This window comes from Abrus precatorius, unplaced genomic scaffold (assembly GCF_003935025.1).
Source record: "Abrus precatorius isolate BTA unplaced genomic scaffold, Abrus_2018 Scaffold3, whole genome shotgun sequence".
Taxonomy (NCBI): Eukaryota; Viridiplantae; Streptophyta; class Magnoliopsida; order Fabales; family Fabaceae; genus Abrus; species Abrus precatorius.
Genome location: NW_020874373.1, coordinates 1,180,917 through 1,201,378, shown reverse-complemented (window position 1 = coordinate 1,201,378; position 20,462 = coordinate 1,180,917). Strand labels below are relative to the sequence as shown.

The 20,462-nt window shown below is 33.8% G+C and overlaps 3 protein-coding genes across 5 annotated transcripts; 1 reads left to right on the top strand and 2 right to left on the bottom strand.

The window, feature by feature from the left end:
* Nucleotides 1-650: 650 nt before the first annotated feature.
* LOC113861897 (protein GPR107-like) lies at nucleotides 651-2,929 on the bottom strand. 2 transcript variants are annotated; one of them, XM_027495000.1, is made up of 2 exons: nucleotides 2,911-2,929; nucleotides 738-2,491 (listed from the first exon to the last, which is right to left on the bottom strand). In XM_027495000.1, the coding sequence occupies exons 1-2, from the start codon at nucleotides 2,927-2,929 to the stop codon at nucleotides 1,200-1,202; spliced, it is 1,311 nt and encodes a 436-aa protein (XP_027350801.1). In that variant the 3' UTR covers nucleotides 738-1,199. The 2 variants fall into 2 exon arrangements, with proteins under 2 accessions (XP_027350800.1, XP_027350801.1); XM_027494999.1 differs by lacking the exon at nucleotides 2,911-2,929 and having other exon boundaries at nucleotides 651-2,617.
* A 6,430-nt stretch (nucleotides 2,930-9,359) lies between these two features.
* On the top strand, nucleotides 9,360-10,487 carry LOC113860813 (probable membrane-associated kinase regulator 4). The gene has a single exon (XM_027493328.1). The coding sequence runs from the start codon at nucleotides 9,360-9,362 to the stop codon at nucleotides 10,485-10,487; it is 1,128 nt and encodes a 375-aa protein (XP_027349129.1).
* Nucleotides 10,488-13,668: 3,181 nt separating this feature from the next.
* On the bottom strand, nucleotides 13,669-18,855 carry LOC113861497 (ankyrin repeat-containing protein At5g02620-like). Of its 2 annotated transcripts, XM_027494344.1 has the most exons (5): nucleotides 18,525-18,726; nucleotides 18,316-18,390; nucleotides 17,543-18,088; nucleotides 16,772-17,181; nucleotides 14,625-15,794 (listed from the first exon to the last, which is right to left on the bottom strand). In XM_027494344.1, the coding sequence occupies exons 3-5, from the start codon at nucleotides 17,835-17,837 to the stop codon at nucleotides 14,934-14,936; spliced, it is 1,566 nt and encodes a 521-aa protein (XP_027350145.1). In that variant the 5' UTR covers nucleotides 17,838-18,088; nucleotides 18,316-18,390; nucleotides 18,525-18,726; the 3' UTR covers nucleotides 14,625-14,933. The 2 variants fall into 2 exon arrangements, with proteins under 2 accessions (XP_027350144.1, XP_027350145.1); XM_027494343.1 differs by having other exon boundaries at nucleotides 13,669-15,794; nucleotides 18,316-18,855.
* Between the last annotated feature and the right edge of the window lie 1,607 nt (nucleotides 18,856-20,462).

Genomic DNA, 20,462 nt, shown 5'->3' with positions numbered 1-20,462 from the left:
AAACTGGAAGAATTACAATCCATTAACTTTCGCCTGCGGCCCCAAAATATATTAAAAGTGATAAAATGATCAGCATGTTCAGAAAACTAGGAAGTAAACTAGTATGCACCAACCGGTGCTCACACACGAGCTCACCAAAGGATTGAGATCTGGTTAGGATGAACTTCCGCTATTTCGTGTAGTAATGGATAGTACAAAGCCACTCACCCAATAGTTATTTGCACCAAGTTATACGTTGCTCTTTAATAAATATGGGTGCGTTTGAAAGAACTTATAAAAACATCTCATGACTCTCGTAAGATCTTATCTTTTCAAAATAAGCTTTTTCATATAACCTATCAAAATAAGCTCTTTTAGGTTTGTTTCAGCAAATTTCATTGTCAAATTTATGGTTTAAACCCTTGTGTTATATTATGTAATAAGAGCTTACTAAATAAGTGCTAAATTAAATTATTATAACTTGGTTGGCCCTAGTGAGCCATACATAGGTAATTCAACAGACTATTTAAGGGCATTCTCTTTACTTGCTCTAGACGACAATGCTTCCAAGTCACCAACAAAGCCTAATTGCATAATTTGAAAAGATCAAGATTGAAGACCCCTTGTAAACTGAAACTAAATCTAAGAAACAATTTGAATTATGACACGAATGCGTTGATCAAAGCAGAACACAGAAAGGAACTGCAGGATATTCTATTAGCACAACGTGGTATAATTGCACACTAATGTAAATGTCAAGGAAATCAAGTAAGCAACCATATTGCGATTATGAAAAGTTAGGATCAAGTAAGAAACTAATCAATGAATAGAGAAATGTACACTGACTGTCCTCACGGTAATCTCAATGAGAAATTCCAAAGAAGAATGATCAATAAATGGACATCTCATAGTACAATTTCTCAAGTAACATATAGTTGATACGAACAAAAGAAAACCTTTTTCTATCCCGCAGAATTCACCATCAGCATTAACAAAAAATAAAAAGAAAAATAGGCAGCTAAACATACAAGCAGTATTCCCTTGTGGACACTTCTCTAACAGCAGAAGGTTTAAAAGGGGGCAAAACAAAGGATAAAAAAAAGGGTATGCAGAAAACGAATGAAAGGAGGAACCTGAACCTGAACCACAAACCCAGTTGCGAACGATTCCCCTGATATTTGTGGCAGAGAGGTCAACACCCAAATTCCTTAAACAAGGCTTCAAAGCTCAAATTCTTCATCCTTGAGAGCCATTTCTGCTGCCTCTTCTTCCTCCTCATCAAGAACAAAGTACTCATTCTTCTCAACAGGTCTAAACATATAGAACATGACAACATAAAATGCGAGACTCGCAGCCTCCTCGGCGGCATTGCTCACCCACTGGTACTTATAAGCAGCAATAGTTCTCAACGCAAACACCACTATTCGGGTGAAATACAGATACCCAATAACAACAATATAAAACTGTCTAAAAAGCGTTAATTTTGCCAAATTCCTGGAAGCCTTACCATCAGTTTTGGACGTTTCTCTGAGCGACCTAATAGACCAAACAATAGGGAAAATAATGGCACAACAACAGATAATATCCACAAGCAAGAAAATCTGGTTCCAAGTAACCCAATCCTTAATAAACGGCCCCGTTTCACCAATCACAACGGAAGCCAAATTAGCCAGAACCTGAAGCGGGATCACGATCATCAACACCTTCTTCTCCCTATCCTGCAAGAAGGGTTTCAGGAACGACCACCCCGTCCCAATCAAAACGATAACCGTGAAGAGCAAAACGACACGGATGAACTGAAAAATATAGAACAACACATCCCATCCATGAGAAAGACCCGTGACTTTCACGTAATGCTTATCCTCTGCGGCGCAGATCAGGTTAAGAGCCTTCATGAGAAGCAACAGAGCCATCAATAGATGAATGCGGTGAACGGATCGCTTATTGGTGTAACAGATGTAACCCCAGAAAGCGAAGAAAGCGAGGTACACAATTGAGAAGATAGAGAAGAGAGAGGGAAGGTGGGTTTGACCAGCGGAGAGGTAGTCTCGGGAACCGTCGGAATCGAGATTGTAAACCTCCGTGCGAACCACCATGGAAACGGAGGTTTCAGGGGCGCAGTTAGCGAAGAAGAGGCTGTATTCGTTGGGGGAGGTGACCGGGTATGACCGGTTAAACGATGCCAATGGCGGTGGAGAGAGGTCGCGGAATGTGAAGAGACGGAAGATGTAGTGAGAATCCAAAACGCAGAAGGAAGGGTTTTGTTGGATCTCCATTAGGACTTGAAGGAGTGCTTCTTCGTTCAGCAGGAAGAAACCTAGGCGCGACGATTCCGGTTGCACTGCGGAGGAGAGAACCGCCACAGATACCGATGAGACGGCCACGGACACGTGGCCCTTGTGCGTGAACCCGAATTTCTCGAACAGGATCATGGGACGGGTGTCGGAGTTTATGGCGAGGGATTTTATCTCCGCCGCGGAGGGGGAGATGAGGGTGGAGATGAAGAGGATTAGTATTGCGGCGAAGGCTTTTCTCGTCTCGGCCATGGCCATTGCTGTTTGGTGAAACTCAACTTGAGGTTCTGGTTCCGAATGGGAAGAGACGAAAGGTATCCAATCCTAACATAGATCTGAATCTGAGTCTCATTCTCAACGCGTTCGTGTCGACGACGACGTCCCACCTACGCCAAATCATGTCTATGGGCCTTCCAAGTTTTTTTTGAGCCCTTTTCTACTTCAGCCCAGTATTTGTGTTTCAATGAATATATGTTAATGGGTCTGGCCCACAAGCGTACCCCGTTTTCTTCCACTTCTGTTTCTTCAATCGCACTTTGGGCCTTTCGTGTTTGGATTTTGTGTGCGAACAAAATATCCCACTTTGTTACTTTTGTAAACGAGTGAAATGTTGGATAACACCCTTTTTAACACACATCGAAAGGCATTTTTCTCATACTAATGTTTTGCAGGACAACAATGATCCAGTGTGTTTTATGTGTGGTTACAGATAGAATTTTCAAAGTGTAAAATATTATTATTAATCTATGTATTGATATTTCTTACACGAGATCGTTTGGTTTTACGAAATATTTTTTATTTTAAAGATTTGTATAGAAAATATTGAAATAAATTTAAAAATGAATAAAACTAAGTAATATTTTTATAATTAAAAGTAAAAATAAAAAATAAAACTAACAAGATTTGATTAGCAAGAATCAACAAGTTTCCTACTTATTTGGTTGAGTGGGTGATAAAGAATCTCCAAAACGTATTAAGTTTCCTGCTTTTGTCTTGTACTTTACAACTAACAAGATTTGATTAGCAAATTTCAATAAGGAATTTGTGGAGAATGGCTTTAAAAGATGTTATTAGTTGAATGCTCAAAGTATTTTATTTAGTTCCTTTTTTATAAGGATCCGTTGGTATGGGGCCTTCCAACATGTTAATCGACATGCTATATGTCTTTTTCCACTTGGCACAATATTGTGACATGATTGAAAGTGTCCTACAAGAGAGGATCACACCCTTTCTTTACTTCTTTTCTATTTTCACTAATTAAATATTGATTAATGATAACCCACCCATCAATTGTATAACATCTGATCTGGTTTGTCCAGCCCAACACTTCTACACTACATTAAAATGGGAAAGCCAAAAATTGTCGTTTTACTTTAAAATGCATATTTTAAAACATGTATATGAGAATAAGATAAAATAATAAACAATAAAAAAAGTGTATATAAAATCATATATAATATTAATTTTTTAATATTTAAATCACAAAACATAATCACTTTATAAACAACTAACCCAAATTATTACTTGCTTTTCTTCCCAAGACTCCCCGATGTCCCCTTCACCCACCACCACAAAAAAGAAACATTTTTTTTAGATAACCAAATCACTGTTATTTTATTGAAACCTACATATAATAATTTGTGTTCACTAAAATTCTCATATGATATTTTTTAAAGAAATTGATTTAATTTGTATTTATTTATTCATGAATGATAATTTTCCATTTTCTAAAATATTTTATTTTTCATTTATTCTTTCTTCAAATTCAAACCCTTGCATATAAAAAATGCATATGCACAGTCTTCTCATGAACGGTTCGGCCAATTTTAGCTAATATGAATTTGAAGGACAAACCTTGCATATGAAAAATGCATACACAGTCTTCTCATGAACGGTTTGGCCAATTTTAGCCAATTTGAATTCCAAGGACAACCTTTCTTTCTCCAATAATTTAGTCAATGAAAAAAACATTATTAATTTATTATTAGTCGAGAAGTGGTGACATGACTGATTCAATAACAAGCTGTCTTTACCATGCATTGGCTGTATTTTTGGGTCACTAATATAATATCTATATTCCTTTCCATTCGTTGCGCCTGGTCGCACAAGTGCAAAGGCTAGTACATCGTACGGTCACTACGGTGAAGTACTGAAAACACAGTAGTTGGAGGGGACTCATATTGTTTCTCAAGGATCTAATTGGTGATATAAAGGACTATAGTGGTACAATGCATCTCAATTTGTGATTTTAAGACCTTTTAAGCCAAAATCCAAACACACATAACGAATTTCAACGTAGGTAGCACTACAATTCCTTTCCCCCATTTGGCTTTCTTCTTTGAACAGGAAATAATGGTCCTCTAGTTGGATTTGGGTGCTGTCATTCCTGTTAATGGGCCCGTAGCTTCCCTTACAAGTCACAATTATCGCTTGAGCTTAAAAAGATCATACTTGAAAGTCATTCTGTGACTGTTAATTTGATTAAAGAGCATTACGTAATGCAATATCAGATATAAGATACACAAATTAACATTTTTGGGCTGTTTAATTATGTTTTGATTAAAAAAAGAAAGAAAATTTCTTCTATTCATATTGCTTTTACAAAACAGAGAATTAAAAGCACGCTTGTTAAAATTTTTCTACAAATGTGTCTTTAAATTTTAAAGCAAAGGAAAATACAAAGCTTGTTTGAATCTTAGGCATCTTTGTCCCCAGGTTTGCATTACTATTGCCCCTCTCCACTGTTAACCATCATTGACCATCGATTAAAGCCACTCTCTAACTTCATCTGATCAGTCATGTATCCTTACGAAATTTGCAACTAGCAACATTAGATCAATTTCTTAGGATTTGTTGGAGAAAGTTAACTTGAAGAATTTGGTGGAAAAGTTAAAGAAAGCTTTAGACGTGGGTAGGTTTCAGGGAAAAGAACATCTGCGAGGACATGGTCTTGTTTTTTACAATTGTGCCAATTCCAAGTGTTTAAGGAGATGGCACATCAATAGTATATCTTGATTTGTTCACGGTTCTTGATGTGTTCATTGTAGAAGCTTATTTTGGTTTATTTGAGAACTGAAAACCAAACTAGAAAATAACAACATCCTTGAGAAGTTCTCTAATTTTTGTTTTAAAAAACTAAAAAATAAATGACGTTTTAAAATCAAATTAAAACATTATTAGTAATTAATCAAACAAGTTTTTTTATTCTTTTGAAAGCTAAAAAACTTTTTAAAAACAATAATTAAAATAGGTCCTTTGTTTTTAAAAGTTGACTTTTTTAAAAAAATTCCGCTCCAACTAAATAAAAAAATTTAAATATATTTTTGTATTTTAGTAAAATTTTAATTTTAATCTCTATTTTTATTTTGATATTTTTAAATTTAACAATTTTAACTATTAAATAATGATATAAGAATATCTCATAAAAATATAAGAATAGAAAATATATTAAACTTAAAAATTTATATATATATATATATATATGTATATATTAATAAAAAATTATTATATATAATTTATTATCATGTTTAATATTAATTGTTACTTTAAAAATATAAAACATGGTTTTAATATCTTTCTAAACTTTAGTTTGGTAGTTGCTAACTTGGCTTTGGCTTTACTAAATCAACCAAATCCATTGGAAATCAAGTTGGATAGGGAATCTACAGGAGAATAGGAACTTGGTGAACGAGGACAAAGCAATTGCTTTCGAGCTTTGTTTGTTGCCCCATTCTTTACTTTTTCCTCAATCTCGAAACCAACGCTAACCCCCTCTTGGCTTTGGAGAGGGAGTGATAATATACCCACTGCATTAGCTTCGAATGGCCCATAGCCTCGCCTTTCATGGGGTCAAACCTGAAGTTTAGAATTTCAAAAACAGTAATATAACATGGAAAGAGCCAAAGGAAAAAAAAATTGCTAAGAGAGAGAACAGTTAAATTTGACTTGGTCAAATAAATGGACATTTTCATGACCATGAATAATTGCCCATAACTTATTTTAAATTTTATACCACCTATAAAGATAGAGAGAAGAATAAAGAAGAGTTACATAGAATTGATTGGTCAGTTATAGACTATGGCACAAAAGGGAAATGGAAAACTAGACAAAAACCTTCTTCCACGAGATGCCCCGTTTAGGTTTCTCATGGTCAGACACACCACTACGAATGGGTAAACTGACTTGAGACATGTCTTCCTAGAAAGAAAATTGATGCCCTTTCCAAGATGTGGCAGTCTGGCACATAAGCATGTCGGTGAACAAGCAATAAGGGTAAGAAAAATCACTTCATTTACTGTGTCAATATTTAATTTTTAAAATATTAACGTTACTAACTTTATTTTATAAATTTTCAGCGTTTAAAAATTACTTTAATAACATAATCATTTAATTTAATCACTTCTTTTATAATATCTATTTGCATGATCACAATACTTCTAAGACTTGCTAATGCATGGCATTACGTTGGTCGAACATGAGAAGATAAGGATGTATAAAATGGGGATGTGGATTCATTTTATTGAGACCTCCCACGTAGATGTATCATTTACCTGCCTCTGTACTAGCTTTGATCCAGTATATGAATCATTCTTACTTTTGTTTTCATGGTACGAAGAGCGTGTTACTTCCATTGAAACTCAATAAAAAAACAAGATTAGTGTCAACATCCTGAGTTGTAGAGCCTCAACCTTTACATAAGGCATATCGAATTCAAATAGAAGAAGACAATAAAATGAGGATAGTATGTATGAATGAAACACATGATTGTGTCAATTATGTCAGCCACTAATTACGGACGATATGTTGTCGGGATTGAATCTCTCCTTTGCAGTTCGAGTTGAACTTACTTAATTTGCACCAAGTGTTGGTTGACCCAGCCTCTTCTTCACTACTGAGAAGACCATTCATGACACGTACAATTATTATTCTATAGGTAAACAAGTTTAATTATTTGAACTAATAAGAATTACTAATACATGTTTTAACTTATTTTTAAGTAATTAATAAAATATTAAAAAATATTTATTATACTTTCGCATATGTGTTTTTAAATAAACATTTTTTAAGACTCAAATTTAATCTTAAAAATAAAAAATATTTTTTATATACACACATTTTAAATGCATTACAAATATAAAAGTATCTCCTTTTAGTAATACAAACGATATATTTCTAAAAGAAAGAGCGTAAAAGAAAAGAAAGACAGTGAAAGCCACTAAGGAACTTTCAAGAAACATCATTGCTTTCTTTATTGTTCTGATGTGGGTGACTGACGCTCATCTGTCTCCATGGTGCATTTGTGGTGCTGGAAAAGTGAGAGAGACAGTATGAGGAAAATAAAACCCTTCACTTGAAGAGTTAAGACTAGCTTCATTGGTACATTCACTGATTCACATTACGTTCGCATGTCACTGGACTCCTACGTACTCTTTGCATCAGGGCATAACTATAAAGGGAATGGTTTATTCTCATTTATAAAAGATTAAATTTTGTAAAACTTGGATGATTAAACTCATTTTCTCCCAGGCTTTAATTATCAATACTTAGATTTTTACTTATTTCTTATAGACATAGACTCAAAGGGAATTATGATTATAATTCAAGGCATATTTATAAATGTCTTACTATTTGAATAAATAAAAGACATGTTAAATTTTTATTACTTTTTTTTGAATTTTTTGGTACAAAAATTGGTTACAAATTCTTCATTTATTGCAAAAGTTTTAAAATATTAAGAAATGCATTACCAAATACGTGGATCAGGAAAGTAGTTCGATCCAGTTTGAACAAAAATATTTGTAGTATAAAAAAATATATTAAAACATACCATTTAATTACAGGAATATAATTACTTGATTTAAGTAATTAAAAATTAACATAAAAATTTATTAAATTTTGTTAAGGTAGTTAACTTTGGAGCTCAAATTTTTTTTTTCAGATTATCAATAAATTTAATTTTTATAATAATACTGTTTTTATTTAAGTATATATAAAACTGTATAGTTAAAAAATATACTAGTATAACAGTCAAAAGAATTATATATATATATATACTAGAAAAAAAAAAGTATATATATATATATATATATATATATATGTAAATAACATTAAATGAAAGTAATATTTTTAATATTTTTTCAATCTTCATTTATGATGAGACAACCACTTAATGAACGCATAAATAATCATAAAAAACTGGAAAGGCAATAACTACTAAAGAAAAAAAAATTAATAATTGTAGTAACGCCCCATTAAAAATATTTCTTTTATATGTTTATATCTTTTATTGCATATTTTTATCCATTTAATGTTTTACAACATTTTAAACATTAAATTAGTTTTTAAACAGTAGGATGCGATAAATTATTAATCATATGTTTGAATTTGCAGTTAAATATTTATAGATTTTTAATTTTAATAGTTCTAATTTTTAGGTTAAATTTATAATTACTTTTATTTATATTATAAATTATTAAAATTAAATATATATAAAACCGTAAATTCATCAAAAGAATTAACTTAGAACACGTTACACATAGACGGTCAATGTCAATGTATACATATTAATATTAATATAAGAAGACATGTGACGAATTATATATATATATATATATATATATATATATATATAACATTAAATGAAAGAAATATTTTTAATATTTTTCAATCTTCATTTATGTTGAGATAACCATTAAAAAAGTCATGAATAATTAATTATAGTGAAAATAAGGAATAAAAAATTGGAAAGGCAATAACTACTAGAGAAAAAAGAATTAAATAATTATAGTAACGACATATTAAAAATATATATTTAATATGTTAGCATCTTTAATCGCATATTTTTTTATCCGGTCAATGCTTTACAAAAATTTGAATGTAATTCAAACAGTAGAAGGGGTGTAAAGTTAGTAGAGGCTATAACTTAAAAGTTTACATTTTTCTAATAAAAAGAATTAATTAATTAAAAAATAATTCTTATATATAACAAAGTTTGGCACCATCTTCCTCTTCATAAAAAAGAATCCTTTGCTCCTTAGAAAGCTCAATTTCCCATAGGCATCTCAATTCTGTGACAAAGCACATGAAATGGCCACAAAACAGCAGGTTTCGTTGGTTCGTGTGGATGAAGACTACATCGACATTGAACTAAGTTCTTCACCAAACTTCTTCTCTTATTCCATTGGCTCTCCCCAGCACAACAGAGAATTCGAGTTCCAGAACAAGAAAGAGTCCACAACTTACCCTGCTGATGAACTCTTCTACAAGGGAAAACTCCTTCCTCTTCACCTCCCTCCTCGCCTCCAAATGGTTCAAAAGCTTCTAGAAAAAGCTGATGCAAAGTTTGGCTATGTGAGATCACAGTCTTCATTGGAAGACAGTAGCTTTCCCTACACCACTGATATTAGAATGCATTCAACAAACGCTAACACTCCTCTTGAGTCCTGCAACATCTCTCCCTCCGAATCATGCAGGGTCAGTTCTAGTGAAGCATACCCACCTGAATTTCTGTTTGATTGGTCCGCTGAGATTGATGGGTTGGTTGGGGATCTTCCAAAGAAGCCTTGTTCCAAGAAGCTCAAACAAACTAAGCAGTTCTGGCTATGCCAAAGGCTTAAGGCTTCACGAGCTTACCTGAAGTCTTTGTTTGGCAAATCTGGTTGCTCAGATAAGTGCTGTGCCAGTGCTGTGAACAAAGTGGGAGCAGTGAAGAAATCAAAATGCAAGGAGTGTGAGAACAAGCATGTGAAGAGTGTTAAGAATAACCCGTTTGAGATTTTTGATGATAATATGCATCAGAGATCCTTTGCAATCAAGAAGAACATAAACAGTGACATGCTTGAAGATGGCTTTGTTAACAACAGCAGAAGGTCTTTCTCAGGGGTGATTCTACGACATTATGCTTCCAAGGCTTCCTCTTTGTCCACTTCTTCATCTGGGTCATCTTCCTCATCTTCGTCCTTTTCACTTAGCTCATCTGGGTCTTATGATTTGCAGTTGTTCAAGAAGGGTATCAGTGTAAATTCTGAGCTGGAAAGTTCAATTGAGAGTGCTATAGCCCATTGTAAACAGTCCCAGCTACAGAGTAGTTCAAAGAAGATTTGTTCACAATCTGGAGTTTGTGGAAAACAAGAAATGAACAGGACTTGGCTGAACCAAAAGGGGTGTGGGAGAGTGGATAAGACCCTCCTGGAAAAGAATCAATTTTTCATTTGAAATGCAATTGTATATTAAGTGACTATGATGCTTGAATTAACAAATTGGGTTTTCCAGCATTAATTTGCTCAAGTTGATACTCTTGCTCCTTCCTCCCCAATTCTTGTACATGTTGGACATACTTAGTAAAATTGAATCTTTTAGCACTTAGCAGTACCATTGTTATTATTAGTCCTGCCGAATGCAATTCACTCAAGCGAAAGTGACTTTTGTTTTTCAAATAAAGCATATTCTGATAAGTCGTCATGAGAATTCTCCATGACAAAGAGCCATGATAGGATACTGTGTTCTTGTCTTTTCAAATTTGAAATTGGTCCACACCCTTTAATTAACCCTCCTGTGCCACTCCACGAGTTTTGAGAATTTGAGCGTTTCACAAATAGGCTGTGATATTAACCCCTACTTTAAAATCTCACTTAATTATAGTTATTTTGTCCCTGATATCCTTACACTGTGACATCAACCCTACAAATATTGTATATGGTAAATTAACTGCAGTCAAGTGCAAACAGTTCCCCCACATTTTTTTACAAATTTTCTTGGTATAATTCACTGTGAAAAATAAGTTTTTATCCCAAGTCTAATTGTCTGGATCGGACTCTTTTTCCCAGAACTAGATTCCTCAATGACTGCTTCAGCCTTTCCCTGCAATTATTCTTTCAGAGTTCAACAGATAACAGACAGGATGCGCTAGTGTATAAAATTTATGAATGCCATGTTTTATCCCTTTCCCTTTCTGCTCTGTTTAAATGTGTCAAGCTTTTCTGTGAAAAGAAGGAAAAGGTGCAAGTCATATAGAATAACCTAACAGCGACCCCAAAAAAAGGTTACTAACAGCCACTCACCTTTTTAGAGGAAGAAAAAGCGTAAAAAGCGCATAGAGTAGTCTCATCTGTAAGATGTGAAAATCATGGAACATTTGGTGCCTCAAACCTTTTCTTCGCCGACTTGTCCTTTTTTAAAAATAATCATGATTACTAACAATGAGTCCCAAGCCAAGCAGCATAGTTGACTGTAGAGTAAATGCTAAAATGGTGCAATACAATTTTGAAAATGGTTTTTGAATAATTTGGAGATAAAAGTTAATTATACCTTTTAATTTCTTTATGTATTTTAGAATGCATGTAAAAAGTAAGTGAAAAACAAGGATTTGATTTCAATATTGAGAACTATAAGTATTTTTGTTAGTGCTTTTAAAATTTTGAGGTACTTCTTACTTTTGTGAGCTCCGTATCCAAGTCATCTAAACATTTCTTTACCAAAACAATTACTATGCACTTACCAAAGTGTAACAGTAACCAACTTCCAAATTGTGATCACAAGCTATGTCTACCTTAATTTTGGAAGGAAAGAAAGAATTCCCAATTTCATTCTGTAAAGTGCGAAGCCCCACCACATATACAACACAACTTTGCCCGCGCGGGGCATTTATTGTGTAAATGTTACATTTAGAAAAATAAGAACATAGTGTACAATTATTCTGCCAGACAATTAAACCTTTACGCGTGCACTCATTGGTTTCTCTTGGTTTTGACTACCATTAAACTACGCAAACATGAAACTGAATCACATGCGGAGAGTTCGAAGTTGCACCTATACGTGATTGCTGTAGGGTACCGATTAACAAACAAATACAACACAACACAGAACAAGCAATTAGTTTTCCCCATCAATGGGTTAATTGATCATAGTCCTAATGATCAATGGATAAAGATAAGTATCTCTCTCTCCCTCCCTCTTTGTACGTTGATATACTTCTTTTTTTCATGATAAGAAAAAAAAACTCATAATTTTATATTTTTATAATATATTTCAGGCAATGATAAATAGTGTATTCTTAACCCTCAAATGTACTCTTAATAGATGTTCCTACTCGAACCAAAAACATTTACAGTATGGTAATATTAACTCTTTAGCAAGAATATTTTTATATATACAAGATTTGAATTTGATCCTCGAACTCATGAGCACTTTGGTAGAAATGCAAAAGAATAATTTTATGCCAATATTTAACGTAAAAACTCAAATTTGTATCGTGACTCATTAATAATACCAGAGACTTCTGTAGGATCAAAATATGAATTATGTAATCGAATCCTGGAGGTTTAGTTTGGTGATGAATGTAATCATAAGAAGGAATCATGCACCTTTAGATTTCTAATTCTCATGCACAATTCTCCGTTTTTTGGTAGAAAGAGGTTAACAATAAAGATTTTTGTTGTTTTCTTTTCATCATGTAGAGTTGCATTCCAAAGGTCCCGGCAGTGTAAGCAGAAGAAGAAACCACCAACCGAACAGATCTTCGTGGGTGTCATCGTTATCATCAAAGAGTTGCAACTTGCATTAATTGGTCACATCAAATCGTCAAGCCAAATTGCTAGAGTTGATTGGTGTCCCTCCTATGAAAATTTAGCTTCCCATGAACACATCCCGACTCAAGAGAATTTGAACAAACAAATAAACGTTGCCTTGCTCTAGTGGTTATTATACTCCTCGTACACGACAATATAACAATGCATTATTAGTCCTTCATTTGCATTTATCGACCCTGTCGCGTCCAACTAGCTAGCAAATAAATAGCAATGTAAGCTTTCATTTATGTATGATTTCAACAGGAAACTATTGATAGAAGACAGGAAACATTATATTAGGAGTCAAAATTATATAGGTCAATAAAATAAAAAAGGAACAATATGATGAAAATAAAACTATTTTCCCTTTATTCTATTGAATGTTTACTGTTAAAAAATTAGCAAATGTCAGCACGAAAAGAAAATTACATATTTTTTTTATCACATTATCTATCACATCTTTCATTTTTTAATTTTTCTTTTCTTTTCTTTTGATCTCTTTCTTTTTCCATCAAATTCACACCCTCGTAACATATCTAGACGTGTTCCCCAACATATATCAAGTTGACGCTAGCACACTTCGCATCACCTTCTATCCAGATAGTTTTTCAGCCCACTGAATGAATGCTGTCTCTTTTTTCCTTCTCATAATGCAATGCAAATTGTCATAGATATTATTTCGATAGAGACGTTAAGGAGAACAAAAATATAATTTGGCATTACTTAAGACACTTACGTTCGAATGTTCGAACTTGGAACTTCACATTATTCCTCTCTCCCCCCCATTATTGCATGGTTACAACTTATAAATAGTAGTTTCCAACTAATAAACATAAATGAATTATATAAATACAAGAGCCTTAAAAGCAAAGGCATAGCTTTCGACAAGAATATGACATCGGGTTCTGCATGGACCATGTGCCAGAAGATCCTTTTGGAAATGTTTTCCCTCATTTTCACCTAAGATTCTTAAAAGGAAGGAAAATTTAACATAAATATATTAAGAAAATTGCAAGTCTTTTCAATGTACTATTATATTTCCAAAATCATACAAAGTCGACACACATTTACTGGCTAAAACGGCATAAATGGCAGTTGGCACCTGCCAATAACCCCTAAGCAAAACTTTCTGTTTAGTTTTTACTTTTTATTCTTTGGTTTACTATTTACACACAAAACATGCATCCACATAAAGAAGGACAAACCAGAAAATGTACTTCTACCTTGGATCCATGTTTAGATATTTTAAGGTGTTTCCAAATACATAATGAGACGCTTAGGAGGAGGGTCTAGCAGCAGTTTGAAGACTTACGCCTGGGAAATGAGCTTGCAATGTGCCAAAAAAGTAGCTAAACATGTTGCATTCTCTCTCTCTAAGGGTCCATTGGCAGGTTTCATTTTGAGGATCCAATCCAGCAGCTTGCATGGGTTGTAGACTTGGTAGTCCGTAAGGATTGGGCCATTCAGTTGAGTGATATGGAGAAAATAAGAGACAAAGAATGTGTGTGGTCTGTGAAATAATTGATAACTGCTGTTTACTCACTTTTATGCTATTTGGTCCTAAAAAAACAATTTCTCTGGGAGATGTCTATAGAGCCATTTGGCATGCAGTTCGGTACAACTATAAATTCACAGTAATTCAATAAGTAGCACTGTTCATAAAGAGATCGTTTGATAGGTCCAAGAAGCTGAAGTGGTAGCGGCTACAATTACTTGTTTGATGTTAAGCAAATTGATGCTCTCTTCTAAAACAGTTGCCATGAGAAATACAAATTACTAGTTACTCATAAGCAACTCATAATTTCCAAGTTCTTGCAAGCCATAATAATTCATATAAATAAAATTGTGACATACGACATAGCGAAACAGTAAGATTGTACGATATTTATTTTCCACTGAAGCTAATGTGAAAATAAACAAGATCCAACACTTCAATTTAAAGTGGCTCATTTACTTATCAAGTGCACTATCATTACATTCTTTGCCTGCGTTTGTGGCAATAGTTAACGCTTGTTTTACTAAGAAACAAACACCTACATCAATGTCAGTGTAATTAGACACCGGGGAGGGGGTAACTCAAATGGTAGAATCAAAATTATATTGCGTACACTGTCTTGTACTCATTCTCCGAACCTGACATCATGGACAGAGACAATGATTGTCTGCTGCTACCTGTTGTTCTCTGACTTCGCAGTCTAGAGGACTCAAGGCGGTGAGCAATCACCCAGTAACAGAGTGTTCCTAGAGTAGCAGCCATAATCACTGTTCCTAAAGCTGTGGCTGCAATAGCCAGCTCTTTATGATCCCCCACAATTATATATGACATTGCAAGAAATGCCACAGAAATTAGCACACAGGCTATCCACATCAATTTATTTATAACAGCCATCATTTGTTTTTTTGCTTTCCTCTCAATAACAACCACTGATGTTTGGACAACCACAACAGCCAATGATATGAAGAGGGCAGTAGAATCAAAGACTATGAATATCATGAATGCAATATCAGGAGCAATCCATGCTTCCCCAGGAGACATTGCAGGAGTGAGGTCCTTTGGGCTCTGAGGATACTGGCCCGGGATATTGAATATGGCAGCAAAAGCAACTGTTGCAATAAGGACAGCAACAACAGTGTTGGAGTTGATTGCATTGTTAAGCCCCTCTGCATGCATTTTGTTGATTCGCTTTGCTATGCCTTGCATTCGCCGTTGTGTTTTAAATGTGTGTTCCAACTGGTTATGAACCCCACTTTTTATGTCACTCACTGTTCTTTTAAGTTCAAGGGCCGTGTTTGTAGTAGGGGACTTGATGGACTTTGCACTTTGAGCTCCATGATCTTGCAGAAAGGTGGCAATGTCCGAACGACCATTTTTCACTGCAGTATCTAAAGCAGTTTCTCCAGATTTATTAATAACATCTTTGTCCATTTCTCTGTAATGCAGTAGCTTCTGAACAACCTGCAGGATTAGCACAAAGTGTGTTAAGTTTGCTCACTATGGTCACGGGACCTAATCAAAACTGCTTAGTTTAATCAGCTAAGAGAGAAGCTAGGACTATGCAAACTGTCCAACATGTTAAAATGTAGAGTGTATAAAACTTATATAACAAACCAAAAAAATAAAAAAAACAGTTTCGATAAACTATTATATTTACACCCACCCATTTGCCGCATGACAAAAATTGTGCTCTCATTTATAACACTAGAGACATATAGTGCACAATCACCTCAAATGCTGAATAAGTAAGTGTAAAGTTCATTTCTCTTTTATCAACCAGGACACAACACAAACACAGACTTATATGCTTTGAAATACTCTCCAATTTAAATTTTAATCAATAATAAGTTCCGGTAGAAATTATGGTAAATATCAAAGAATTTGGATTTGATCAAACTCAACAGCGTCGTATGATCCATATAGGAGTTCCGAGTACAATCAACACACCAAAACGCAGGTTTTCCCCAAGTAGGAGTTTTCCTCCTTTAAACACTACAGAAACAAACTACTGCCTAACCAGCATAGTTTCTCTGCATTCCTATATCTATCTTTACGCAAATAACTGCCACCACAAGTAATTAACTGTCTTACAACAAACTGAAACTACTCAAATATCTGGTACACTAAGTTGATAACTGTCCTATAAAATTCAGAAATAACTAATCAGGCCTTGCTAGATTGAATCTAGCTTTAATTCCTCCTAACATATACCTTTACTGGCTGACTCACTGAAATTGGTGTATACTGTATCAGTATCATGGAAGCATAGTATTCTTGGGAAAATAATATTTTTTCATTTACGTTACTCAAGGTTTTGGAACACGATGAACTCTAGAATCTATGTCTAGAAGGAAATAAAGCACAAGTTCACTCAATGTAGAGTGCTATCATCAGTACTTAAGAAGGAGAAAAAAAAAAGGGAAGCAGTTATTTTTTACCTGTAAACGACCCTTCCGGCTTGCTATATGGAGTGCAGTGTTTCCCTTGGCATCCACCATATTAGCCAAAGATGGATCCAGCTTCACAAGCTCATCCACCAACTCAAGATTTTGTCCTTTAACTGCCATATGGAGTGCTGTCTGCCCCTTCTTGTCAATTCTCCTAGCAATTTCAGGTTCTCTGCTCAGGAGGGCCTTGACGACCTCCACATGGCCATTTCTAGCAGCAGAATGCAACACAGTTTTCCCGTTGCTTTTTGCAATAGTTATCAGGCTACTACCTTTTTCCAGCAGTAAATTTATTACCTGAATATGTCCTTGTGCTGCAGCAGTATGCAATGCAGTGGTGTTTGAAAGATCAACAGTCATTGAAATTTCAGGAATGGCCTCCATGAGGACCTTCAATATCTCTGCAAAACAGTAGTAGAGAAATGCACTCAGACAAATTCCAAAGGTTAAATTGATAATAATTTTATGATTTAGATAAACAATAAATAAGAGTCAAAGGGAAACCTAGCTGGTAAAGATTCTGGCAATTTTGAAAACAATTAATCGAATCACAGACAAATAATATATATTGTTGGGATTGATTCAAGAAATACCCGAGTATCTTGACAAATTGAGCAAGATTTGTAAAAACAGGTAACATAATATTCATCAAAATGAAGTTACATTCGTGTAAAAGAACAGGTATGCTCAAATGGGCCAAGACACAATATGTAGTAGCTAGTAAGGATCCTACACCGATCTGTAGACATTTAAGAGACTTACCCAAGTGTCCATTTTTAGCAGCAATGTGGAATGCATCGAATCCATTTCTAGCTTTGATGCTTGTCAACCCAATATCATGGTATCTGATCAATTCCTTCACTATATCAAGATGACCATTTTCGGCAGCAACATACAAGGCAGTTTCACCAGAGTTATTGTTCTTTGAAAGCAACTCCTTTAATTCTTTGTCTCCATTCTCAGATATGATTTCCAGAACCAATTCCAAATTTCCAGCTCGGACAGCCGATTGTAGGGGAGAATCACCCCGTATACCTGTCAATTGTTTCTTCATCATCACGGAATGTCTCTTTACTACTTTGATGGAGCTCCAACTTATCAACTTCACAATTCCTCAAGACATATCCAAGTTACAACTATTGATTCAATTGTCTCCCTCTGTGTCAATTCACCAATATTGACAAGGAAATTCAAAATTGTACACCATGGTAAGCACTCAAGGTCCACTTGATTTGAAAACACATTCTGACCACTTCATCATCCAACCAGACTCCACTTCTTTTTGCTTCTGGCACCAAGTTGAAACACCTACATAGGGGTAAAAAAAACAAAGACTCAAGGGTAAGCAATAGAATACGAAAATTGATTCAAAGAAACGTTTTGTATTCTTGGGGGAGGGGAAGGCTAAATTGATTCAACAAATCTAAAATTATTGGGCAATAGGGTATGTTGATCTTTTCAAACAGAAAATGAAAAACAACATAATAAATGGGTAATCAATAGTTAATTAAAGTGAAAAGAAGACAACAACTAACCAATTAATGAATAAGACATCGCAGGTTGTGCTTTCAGAGAGAGGGGGGATTTGGGTGCTCCTCTTCCCAAGATATCTAGAAACCGCAGAAAAGAGTATTAAGTGAAATAAGGGAAGCTTCAAATTTCAAAAGCAACTGAAGATGAGATGTGAAAAGGCAGAGCAGCAATTGAAAAGCTTCTCCCCGTGTTGAACAGAGGAGAAAAATACCCCCTTTTTTTTTCTGGAAGAAGTGTACGTAACTAAGAAGAATGATAAAAGGGGAAGTTTGGCAAAAAGCGGATAACAAAATGCACGAGTAGAGCTAGGGTTGGTTTGCAAGTTACAACTTCGCATACAATGAAGATGGTCCCATGCACCACCATGTTCAATCGTTGACTCCCATTTTCCACTGAATAGGTACATCATCGGTCACCACGTTTGTTTCTACTTTTATTTTATATCTTTCTGTCTGTTTCTTTCTTTTTTCTTTGTTGCTTCCTTTGTGCACTCAACTTCTCTCGTCTTCCAACCACGTCAATTTTTTTTATTCAACTGCTAGAAATTTTTTACATATACAAAATTTTGTTTAAATGATTGAATCGTTTTCTACTCATACTAACTTTTGTTAATAACGTTGTTTCACTTTGTAACCTTGAATTTTAATTAGCTATATTTAATATCTATTGTTGATAATAATTTTTTTTTATGTTTGTTACATTATTACTTACATTTCAATGTTAATTATTTATGATTAAATTTAATAATCAAAATTCACTTTTCTTACTCTAAATATTAAAAATTCAGCTGAAAATTAGATAAATTAGATATTTAAACAGTCAATTAAAGATTCCATTTTCTGGACGGTCACAAAATCGTAGAAAAGACATGATAGATAATGTAAGTCGATTGTCAATCCCACTTATATTTGCTACTAAAAAAGATCTTCATTTCAAAAGTGAATATCCATATTCATATAAAAAATATCAATATTGAAAATTTTAGTAAAAGTTTTTGAGAAATCTTTATTGAAAAATTCAATAAAACACGTAAGGAATGATCTTTATTACATAAAAAATATATTTTATTTGTAACATTTAAAATCAGTGGACTAATAAAAATACTTAAAATGAATCTAAAAACGTGGAAACCTATAGAAAGAGATAAAAGAAAGGTTCAAATAAAAAATAAAAGCATAGAATGGTGCACACACAAAGAGACAACACATAAGGCTATAATTTGGGTGTTTGAGACCATCACGACACTGCCACTTCCTTCTTCAATGGATGCATTTCAACTAAAATATCACTTTCTCTCTGTTTCACACTTGCATGCCTCTGCCGGGGTTTGACTGGGTCTTACAAGCACCAAGATTTGTCAAAATTAGTTAACAAAACAATCATTGAAGAATACTAATTTTACATTTTTTAAATAAAAAACGTTAGAATTCGTACAAAAACAGTATAATCTCACTTAACAAGAAAATGTCAATAATATATTTGTATGAAAAACCTACATAAAATTATCTTGGTAACAATTTGTGTTAAGAAATTATATTATAAGTATGAGAAGAGAGAAAACAAACGAGGAGAAAAGCTTTAAAATTTAAATGAAGAAGAAACTTTGAAAATTAGTTTGGAAAATCTAAGCACCCATCATTTCGATTTTTGAAATAGAAGCGAATAGCTTTAATGCCAAACCATTCAATTCAATAACCAATGGATTGGTTTTTAAAATCGGATTTCGAAGTCTACGAAATCCATTAAAAAAAAAAGTCCTTTCTACACTTGTCTTTTTATACTTATCACACTCGATATTCTCTATCTTTGTGTAGTTTCTATGATATGCTACATCATACCTTCAACGTACAAGTCCTTTCTTTACATGAGTGTAAATGGATGTAATTCAAAAAAGAATGTGAAGGAATCATTTATCTAAATAATTTTACCTCTATAATCCTATTTGCATGTGAGAGAGTTAAAGGAAATGCAGAAATAAATAATGTCAAATAAATATTGTACAAGTCAAAAGACACACTTGAGGCATTAAATTTTTTGTAAATGAAGATTATTTTTCGTTGATAATCAAAGATTAATATCTTTGGAAAAAGAGACATAGTCAAAGTAATTAGAGTCTTTTTTTAATAAATAAAGTTTCACAAAATGAAGA